The 11080-nt window shown below is 39.0% G+C and overlaps 1 protein-coding gene across 1 annotated transcript; it reads right to left on the bottom strand.

Annotated features, from left to right (window-relative positions):
- Positions 1-5157: 5157 nt before the first annotated feature.
- On the bottom strand, positions 5158-10058 carry SRSF6 (serine and arginine rich splicing factor 6). The gene is made up of 6 exons (XM_026697613.2): positions 9803-10058; positions 9176-9324; positions 7668-7789; positions 7327-7535; positions 6687-6770; positions 5158-6579 (listed from the first exon to the last, which is right to left on the bottom strand). The coding sequence occupies exons 1-6, from the start codon at positions 9907-9909 to the stop codon at positions 6225-6227; spliced, it is 1026 nt and encodes a 341-aa protein (XP_026553398.1). The 5' UTR covers positions 9910-10058; the 3' UTR covers positions 5158-6224.
- Positions 10059-11080: the final 1022 nt, after the last annotated feature.

An 11080-nucleotide genomic window follows, 5' to 3' on the forward strand; every position in this document is an offset into this window, starting at 1 on the left:
GATTACGCATTCTGATAGTTTCTATGTAATTCCATTTGTCTCTGAGCATAGAGAACAGTAGCATGGATTGCAATATAAAAATGTTGATTTCTGCATTATGCAATTTATCATCTTTGTTCTGAAAAACATTTTATTAAATTTATGACTTCAGCCTCAAGGGCATCCTTAAGTATTTCTGAATTTTAATCTTAATGGAAAGCTAAATTGCTCAGCTTTTATCCATTCCTCTGATTTATAAGAAAACTGTAATTACATGTGCTGTATGTGGTACCAGTTCAATCACAACTGTTCCTCGGAAGCATGAAAGCTTTTCTAAAAGCAGTTCCATACCACTACTTCATTAGTAAAGTGGATTTTCTGGTAGCCTCCCACCCAAATAAAAACCAAATCTTTTCAAGTTGAAGTAAAGTTTGGTAGGTGCTTAAGTTCAAATTAACATTTGTCCATGGAGGTTTTTTTTTTGGCAATCTTTAGTTAAATACTGTTTCTTAGTCTAGCATCATTGATAGAGGAAAATGAGTGTGATTTAAAGCTTATTCATCAAATTTATACTTTTGTTATTTAAATGTATAGATTGCACATACCTCTTTGATTTAAGAGGCCTCATCAAATGCTAACTCAAAATCTAAGGGAAGAGCTAGATTTTTAATGCTCACATAAAAGTATGAGTAAGGTGGGACCCATATGAATTTCTGGTGTGCGGGGGGATGTTGTTCCAGAGGCAGGTGCAGCAGGAGACCAAGCTCACTTCCTGGGCCCAAGTTTAGTCACCGTAATCCAAAGCAAGCTATACTGTATTATATGAGAAGGAAGGAAAGCTAAGAGGTTAAAAGACAATAAGCTCAATGGCCATTATCATTTAGGTGAGGGCTCAAGAACATATAATTGTTTAAAATGGGGTGTATTTATATGTGCAGTTAAAAACCTCTGGACTGCTCAGGGAATGACCTCAAGTGAAAAACAGAGCTTGACTCTGCTTACCTGTACCATATCCCCTGGCCCCAATGTTACTATATTAAAAAATCAGATTTTTCTTTGATCGCTTTAAGTCATTGTCTCTGCTAAGGCAGAAATTAAACAGAGAGGCAAGTTCAAGCATAGGCTATAATTGTAGATATTAAGATAGAAGGTTCACTTTTCTATTTTTTTAAAACACAATTAATCTTAAATAATCTGAATGTGGAGGATGCATGTAGCACGTCTAATTGTAAATATGGACAAACCTATCCTCTGGACATCTGTCTAAGAGAAAGGTAGGCAGCTACATTGTGGGGAATCTCATCTTGTTAAAAACTCTGAAGAAAATGCTAGTTTTGAGCTCAGAAGACATCCACACTCCTTTCTTGGTTGCAGCTAGAAAACAGTAATGTAGTTTCTGAAGCTGATCCTGAAGTTGATAAGGGGTACTTGGTAGGATAGTGAAAGGGAGGGAGGAAATGGCCTCCTTCAGTTTTTTTCTCAAGATGCCACCCTCTGGCTGCCAGGATGCATTTCTTATAATTTCAATTATTAAAATCTGTGCAATTGGACAGGCACATCTAGTAATAGAAGACAACCAGAAATTACACTAAATGTAGTTGTTCCTACCCTGAGAAAGTCTGGTGGTTTTGTACCAAAGGTGCTTTTTCAGGAGGCAACTGGACTTTTTTCCCACTTGAAGACATTTCGCTTCTGATCCAAGAAGCTTCTTCTTCAGCTCTGACAGGATAGTGGGGAATGGAAGGATCCTTTCATTCCCTACTATCCTGTCAGAGCCGAAGAAACTTCTTGGATCAGAAGCGAAATGTCTTCAAATGGAAAAAAAACCAAGAAAGCCCAGTTGCCTCCTGAAAAAGCACCTTTGGGACAACCACGACCTGGATGACTGAGAATCTCTAGTCTGGTGGCTTTGATTAAGCATAAAAAATCTAATATAATCTTTAACTGATCTGATTTTCTTTCCCACAATAGCCAAGTAAATGCTTCTACAGAGCCCAGAAACATTTGATCCCTTCACTTGTGTAGCATTTGTGGATAATCCTATTCTGGGTGAACTGTTCTATTTGTCATTTTAAATTATTTTAAGTTATTGCAACTCATTGACTGTATGGAGTGCATCTATGCACCCCACCCAGCTATTCAGAATTGGGAGGCTGAAGATGGGTGAAATTTATATTGTCCTAGATGTGCAAGGTGATGCCAGGGAAGCTACTGAAATTTTATGTTGACATTTTATGCTTTAACGCTTCCAGACTATTTTACACTGTCACACTATTTTGTACATCAATAATACATGCATAATATGCATTGAAAATTAAGGCAAGGATAACTGATGATTTGACAAAGGAATGACTGAATCCATTCCTAGAAACCTCAGCTACTCAACACTGATTCTGCTGTATGAGTTTGGCTACAAAGGGATGTTCCCCATTTTATTTTTCACCTAATTCTATTTCTGCATTGCAATAGAAATAACGTTAGAATTAGCATTTAAGACAGTTTATTGCACATCCATTGACATCTAAATGGAAAGTCTTTAGGGATTAACTGTAACCCGTGGTATCATATTCCAGCAGAGAAATTTTAGCTTATCTTCATGCACAATTGTTGATTGGATTGCAATTATTTTTATACTTTGTATTGCATTTTTAATGTAAGTTGTGAAATCTACCTAGAGACACCTAAGCAATAGATAAATCTATTAAATACAGCTTAAACAGTGAACATCATATATTGGAAGTGATATTTACTGGACCTATTATCTTAACAGCCTTCTCCATCTTAAGAATTCTAAAAGGGTTGGTATATACTGCCCAAATACCCCAACATACACGGTCAATTGCAAATTTATATTGTTCAAAAATTGTCAAGGGTGACAATAATCCTGATTCATGGTCTTTACCCTACCCTGTAACAGTATTCAGATGAAGGAAATTCTATCAATTCAAACTGATTTAAAACCAGTCCACCTTCCTTGAATTAGATTAGGAAATTAGGAAAATGGCCCTTCTCTAGCAATATTATTCCTCAAATTGATAAAAGCAACACACACATTTTCTCTGCACTCAGTAATTTAACATTATTTGGTATTAACATTATTTGTTAATATTATATTAACTGTATTGTATTAATAGTATTAACATTTGGTTATTGTTAAATAACAATTTGGTTATTTAACTGAGTAACAGTTGGAAGGGACCTTGGAGGTCTTCACCAAAGACCTTCTGTTATATTTGTAGGTAGGTCAGTTGCACCCATTCAAATTTAGAAACCATGGTTTTTATATTTTAAGATGGTAATATTCCACTTTCCTGACAACTAGGCCCCTTTAATCATAAGTAACTCCAAATTTATGTAATATTTGAAGGGCTAATAGCTACAAAACCACTTATGTTCTCTGCAAAACATAACACTTGGGCATAACAAGGACAGGCAGCTTGCAAGGTAGCAGGCAAGGTGTGGCAGAAGGCAGAGCAGGCAGTGAAATGAGGAGGGTGAGAATGATTTACAGGAGCAATTTGTGACCTTTCCTCCTGGCATCCCTATTGATTTAGCTTCTGGGAAGCCAGCAGGAAAAATTGCAGATGGCAATCATGAGACCACAGGACATCATGAAGTTCAAGCCAGTTGCCTAAGGCTCAAATTGCAATCACGTGACCATGAGGATGCTGAGACAGCCAGAATTTTGAGGACCAGTTGTAAGCACCATTTATTCAGTGCCATCATAACTTTGAACAAACACTGACAAATGCCCATTAAATAGGGACTACCTGTACTGGGATGTTCACTTTGTCTAAAGAATATATCAAGAGAAAAGAACATCAATACCAGTAGATCAAATTTCTATTTTTCACTACCGAGCAGAGGTAGTATTCTCAAATACAACACAAGTTTTTGAACAACCTTCATATAAGCATCCTAATGTTTCCAATTTCACAAGTATGAAAACTAGGGCAATTAATTATCATAATGAACCAAATTAATAAACAGACCACTGTTTACGTTAATCCCTAAACATCTCAGAAATAATAAGAATGATTTCTGAGCCCTTCTGTAAATTCAATTTGTTTCTCTGCCAAAGAATAAAATAAAACATTTGCTATTATGAATTCTCCTGCATTACAATACAGGATCCAATTAACAGTTTTTGTTCAAAGACATTTTTTTGAATAGGAGCTGCTTAATTACATTTAATTAGAAACCAACTTAAAATATTGGGGGGGAGGGGGGGGCGCGCTTGGTGCTTTTTTTAGTTTGGTTGTTTTCTTGCAGATATTTCATGACCCAAAATAGGTAACATCAGTCTAGCATGTATCAGAGCCATGGTGGAAGTGGTCAGAATGCAATATTGCAGGTGAACCCTGCTCATTGCCAGGAATTCAATTCCTTCAATCTTGACCTGCTCAAGGTTTACTCAGCCTTCCATGATCAGTAAAATGAGGACCCAGATTGTTGAGGGAGCAATATGCTGATTCTATAAACTGCTTAGTGCTGTAAAGCACTATGAAGTGGCATACAAGTCTAAGTGCTGTTGCTATGATGTTACCTAATTTGGATAATGAAATATCTGCAAGAAAACAACCAAGTTAAGACTTCTATGACACTACAAATATTTTTATTGGAAGCTTGAAATATACATTACATAGGTTTAAAAACTTGCAACTAAGCAAGGGCTGATTAACATTTCCAATGAGTACAGAAAAATAATTCAAGAACAGGACAAGGTGACACTAATAAGCCAATCTAGTATAGTGGTTGAAAATCAGGCTAGAAACTGGCAAACTATGAGTTCTAGTCCCACTTTAGGCATGAAGCAGCTGGGTGACACTGGGCCAGCTTCTCAGCCTGTCCTAGGAAGGAGGCAGTGGCAACCACTTCTGAAAAAAACTTGATAAAATTGCAGTGACTAGAGGCAGTTAACAAGCATTAAAAACTGACTTTAAGGCAACCCTCCCCCGATTTGTAGAATATACTGCAACAGTAATAAACTAAAAAATGAGAAACTTCCCAGTCACTACCGTATTAACGCTGAAAGAAATCTACAAAAGCAGCAAGGTAATTGCAATATGGGATAGATCATAATGGATCTTTCTCATATATTCACAATCAAGTGAATTTTGCCCAAATCAATCTAATGTATAATACTATCTACTAAATAAAGTTACACTGACACAAACATTTGAGTCACTGATTTAATTTCATACAAGTCAAACTACACATTGTATAAAGATTATAAGATTGTACTAGTATTGTTTTACTAAACTTATTGATTACATGTAAGTTTGGTGATTGGATTTCACCTCACATATACTTATTTTAGATTAACTGGAGCCCTAATCCTAACAGTTTAGAATTTTTCACTAATCAAGCTGCTTCTAGTAGTAGAAAATAGGGAAATAATTACTCCTTCTACTGTAGCCATCCATGTCTTCAAAATCTGAGAAAAGAATGTGATAGACTATAGCAGAAGAAAAAGAATATATTACTCAAGTGGATTTCTGCTTGTACAGTGGGAGACTTCATGCAAGAACATTGGGTTCCAAAATGTTATCAAATTTAGATCAAGTAATATTGTTTTTCAGAAAAAAGCAACTGCAAAATTAATGAAGAAATTGGGAATTGTTATCTGGCACCTGGAATTCTTATCAAATGAGTTAAACACTTATTGGTTTTATGGTGTTAGGCAAAACTATACCATGCATAGTTAGAGATAGCCGTTTTTATTGAGATTGCCATAACACAACGAAAAATGGGTTACTTTTAGTAACTTATGGTACAGCACAATGAAATATTCCAATTTATACTCCAGGATTAGCTTTATAGGCATCTTTGATTTGTTTAATACAGCTCTTCTATGCTTTTAGAAGAAAGCCATAATTCATAAAACTAACCTTCATTAATTTTAAAATAATGGAAATATTTAGGGAATATTACCATTTCCAAAATCTTCACACTCAACATTGTATATAAAACCCATTTTCTACTCCCCAGCGTATTATTCCAGCTGTGGCTCCAATAAAAAAAAAGCCTGTCTTAATTTCTATCCCCAAAAGAAAAAAAATCTTTTTTTACTGATATTCCTGTACACATCTCAGAAAGTTTTAAGTACTTCAAATGTTTTATCTTGTTTACTTAGTGAACAAGACCATTCCTTTCTGAAATCAAATAGGTAACCAAATACTAATATTAAAAAAAGACTTCTGGCTGACCATACAATGTTCCATAATCGCATAATAGCTCCAATCTTAATCTTGTGAACTGGATCTTGACCGTGAACGGGATTTTGAACGTGACTTTGAATGAGATCGTGACACATCTCTTTTGGATGGAGACTCAGAATGAGCCTTTGCAGGTTGATGCTGCATTGGAGAACGGGAATGAGATCTGCTTTGTGATCTTGATTTAGACTTTGTTTCTCCTTTTCCATTTTCTTTAGGTGAACGAGACACAGACCTGGATCTGCTCCGAGACTTTTCTTTGGATCTGCTGCCTGATCGTGAACCTCTGCTAGATTTCACTTTTGACTTGCTCTTTGATCTAGATTTTCGACTTTTTGATCTGGAACGTGATCGGTCTTTACTCCGAGACCTAGATTTAGAACTAAAAAAAAAAAGCCACTCTTAAATTATGCTTATTTTAGAAGGTATTATTAAATATATCTAATATACTGTCAATGGTAAAACATCTAATATAATACACGCCCTCACCGTGACCGGCTTTTTGAGGCACTACGGGATCTACTCCGGCTGCTGCGACGACTTCGACTGCGTGATCGTCTTCTAGAACGGGATCTAAAGAGAGTATATTCCAAATAAACATTGTGAGGGAATCAAGAATTCTTTTTCTTCATTATACAGTGCAAGTACATAAATATCTTTTCCAAATGTGATATTGCACGCATACAAAATGTATTAATCATCAAAATGTTATTACACATATGAATACTGTTCTAGTCCATGCTTGGAAAAACTATGCAAAAGACAGATTTTTCGTAAAATTTATTTCCTGAATGTTCTAGTGTATCTGATGCATTAGAAACAAGTGAAAGACTACATCAGTGGTTTTAAAACAACAAAATGTATAGCAATAGCACTTGAGATATACTGCTTCTCAGTGCTTTAAAACCTTTTCTAAGATGTTTACAGAGTCAGCATATTGCCCCCACCAATCTAGGCCCCCATTTTACCGATCTCAGAAGGATGGAAGGCTCAGTCAACCTTCAGCCTGGTAAGAACTGCCAAACTGCAGTTAGCAGAATTATCCTGCAGTTCTAACTACTGTGCTACCACAGTATAGTTTAATCTTGAAGGATTTTTCATATCAAATAAACATCAGTTATATAAATACCTTGATCTACTGCCGGAGTAAGATCGTCTATGGCTCGATCGAGGCTTATCTTCAACTAGCCTGATTTTTCGTCCATTTATCTCTGTACCATCCAATTTATCCAAAGCACGCTTCATGTCAGAGTAAGAACGGAATTCTATTACTCCCTCATTTGTTCGCTCTTTATGGGCATCTGCATAGGTTACCTCACCTGCTTGCCTCATGAAATCCTTAAATAAATAAAATCTTTATTTAGCCAAAATTTAAGATTCCATGAACTCAGAAACTTTTCTGTATTTTACATGATGTACCAAAAATAACGTAAAGTTGTTTTTTTAGAAAATATTTTTATATTAACTTACTTTCAAATCTTGCCAACTACAATGACTGGAAAGGTTTTCAACAATTAATCTGTATTCTGTACGAACAGGTGGCCCATATTTATCTCTTCCTGATGCTCTCCGACTGCTATATCCTCCACCACCTTTATCATACAAAAATAAAAGTTAGTGACCTTATAAGAAAAGCAAGTAGGTCAGTTCACTCTAGTCTATAAATTGTATTTACAGGAGTAGGACTTTATTTTTCTAATCCTTCAACAAAATTTTAATTCGCCATATTCTATATATTAAAGGCAAATCAAAGTCTAAAATCCTACAAGACTGTGCTCCTAAACTCTGTTAGAGAGTGACTGCACCTTTATTAGATTTACCTCGCTAAGTTTTATTTTACAGAACATTGTAAAATATAAAACTTAACTGATTACATGCATTTCTACATTTACAAAAACGTTTACTAGATTACACTAAGTACTTACATCACAGTATGAGGTATATGGTGGTGGTTTGGCCACAACACACGCAAGGTAACAGTCACCTAGTTCAGTTTAACCAGTTTTGTCTAACCCTTGGAATCCTCACCATCACCCTGCGTCTAATGGCAAAAGGCTGCTGTCGTCATGGCTTCCGGTAAGGTCAGCCAAAGGGTCATAGGGCAAGGGTCACACAATGTATGGAAAAGCCATGGCCAATCAGGAAAGGCAGTCATCTTAGCCTCAGTGGACACAGCCTCAGCCCCACTGGTCACTTTTAAATTGAAACATCAAGGACTTGTTAAAAAATTTGAATTGAACATGCAACAACTTCAAAAAAACATACAAATTTGCAAGAAATCCCATCCCCCACCATGCCCCGAACCAAAATAGGTCTACCTTACTGCTCTTAACCATTATAAAAAGTTCTATCAAATGCAGCCATTTTTTTTTGTAGGAAAGATTAAATTAAATGTGTGTTGCATTAGCTGTTTATTTTGTCTCCAAAATTAACATGGCTGCCTTCTATCAAAGCTACAATCTCTCTTCCAATTTCTAAGCAAATACGTTAAGGCATAGCCTTAATTTATTTATAAGAGCTGTGACCACTTTAAGGAACAGCTCTAGGTGGTGGAAAAACTTCCCACTTCCTTTCCTGCTTCTTTGGAAGCTTTGTGCCAAATGTGTTTAATTAAGAGCAGTGAGTATTGTATATATAACTCCCAATATGCCCCCTCCTTTATGTGGCTCTGCACTTATGAATGCCATTTGCACCAAAAATGCCCAATCCCCGTCAAGAAAACGTCAATTTTAAATCCCGAGGGGGAATGTCGACTCCTCTCGGACAGGAGGGATGGTTAACCAACCCACCCCTCTTTCCAAATTAAGGTCCAAGGAATCTTCCTCTACCAGAGGTTTCACACACACCCCCGCCCCCACAAACCCTCCGCCACGTTTATGGCCCTCCGCTCGCCCCACTTGCGCTCCTCCTCCTCCTCTTCCCGTTGACCCATCGCTGTCCCCGCGCGCCTAAGGAGGCCGCAGCGGAGCCACACTCACTGCGGCTGCTGTAGCTGTAGCCATCCCGGTCGCGTCGGGGGCCGCGGGCGTGCTCGACGATCACCCGCTCCCCGCAGAGATCCTTGCCGTTCAGCTCGTAAACGGCATCCTCGGCGTCCCGGGAATCCTCGAATTCCACAAAGCCGTAGCTGCAGGAAGGAAGGGCGTGGCGGTTAAGAAAAGGGAGAGAGAAAGCGCCATCAAGGCTGGGGGCTCCCCACACCCAGGTTCCCTCTAAGGGACGCCCGCGATTCGGCCCGAGAATCCGCGCCGCCGCGTGAATTATGTGGAGAGGCTGCTTATTTGCACGACTGCGATAAGCCTCCGCTTTACAACACCCCACCCCGCGCCCGCTAACGGGACAAAAGAGACGAAGCTGCATTCGGCCGCCATCTTGAACACGACGCCACGCGGCCCGAGAGGAAGCCATGGCAGGCCTGCCGCGGTCGGGCAATTTTTTACCACCAGCGGTTCGCGCCAAATAGTAACCTTTCCGGTCGGCGCTCGCGCTACGAGCCTCCACAGAACCCGCTAGGCCTTACTTTCTCCCCCCGCCCTCCCCACCTTTCCCGCCACGAGCCTCCAAAAAAAAACCGCTAGGCCTTACTTCCCCTTCGCCCTCCTCACCCGTTTTTTAAGTCGACCTCCAGCAAGCGCCCGTAGCCGCTGAAGAAACGCTGGATGTCCTTTTCCCGCACATGGTAACTTAAGCGGCCAATATAGACACGCGGCATCCCTGCGACCTAGAAAAGGAAAGAGGAGGGGAAGGGGAGGGGGGAAAGGATAGATGTAAGAGCCGAAAACAAGTTGCGGGAAAAACGGTCCTGAGAGCCGCTGATAGTTACGGCCTGTTCCGTAGCGTAATGACGGCCGGCCCCCAGGCAGGCTTTTATATTGGTGGGCGGAGTCTTGGATGACCGTAGGCCACTATCAGCGTCGTTCGGAGACGTCGAGATCTGATAGGAAGAGACGAATGTCAAGGAACTGCGCGTGTTCAACGTGCCCCGCCCTTTTCTTCATTTTCGACTTGGGATGGTGCTTAGCTTTAGGTATAATTAAGTATAATTTGAAAAGCTGGGTTTGTTGAATCATATGCAATTGCTGGGGTCGCACAACAGGCTGTCATAACTCAGCCTCTGTTTTGTAGTGGTAAGTGGTAAGCCTGGGGAAACTCGGCGATGAAAGTTTGGTCCGTGACTTTGGGACAGTCGTACTTTTTCAACTCACATATCCATCTAAATTGTACACCTTACAAAACTAATGTCGCAAAAACCTCAACATGATGTCAAGATGCAAATTCCGGCCTCTGGTGATATCTGTGAACCTACATCGCATTGGAGGAGAAGGAAATGTGATATACCTGAGCTTTTCAGGGAAGGTGGGATATTTACCTTAAGTATATTAGCAATGTGCTTTTCACAACCTGCTACTAAGCTAATTAGAATAGAATAGAATTCTTTATTGGCCAAGTGTGATTGGACACACAAGGAACTTGTCTTCGGTGTATGTACATAAAAAAAACAATCAAGAATCATAAGTTACAAGACAATGATAGTCATAGGATACTAAATAAGCAATCAAATCATACTAGGAAACTAAATAAAACAATATAAATCGTAAAGATACAAGCAACAAGGTTATAGTCATAGGTGGGAGGAGATAGGTAATAGGAAGGATGAGAAGAAGAATAGTAATACAGTCTTAGTAAATAGTTTGACAGTGTTGTGGGAATTAGTTAGCAGAGTGATGGCATTCAGGAAAAAATTGTCCTTGTGTCTAGTTGTTCTAGTGTGCAATGCTCTATAGCAGGGGTCCCCAACCACCGGTCCCCGGACTGGTACCGGTCCGTGGATCATTTTTTATCGGGCCGCAAAGCTTGGGCGCCGCCATCTTGTTTCGACAGCG

Source organism: Pseudonaja textilis, chromosome 3 (assembly GCF_049901715.1).
Source record: "Pseudonaja textilis isolate UNSWEBS1 chromosome 3, rPseTex1.2, whole genome shotgun sequence".
NCBI classification, from domain to species: domain Eukaryota; kingdom Metazoa; phylum Chordata; class Lepidosauria; order Squamata; family Elapidae; genus Pseudonaja; species Pseudonaja textilis.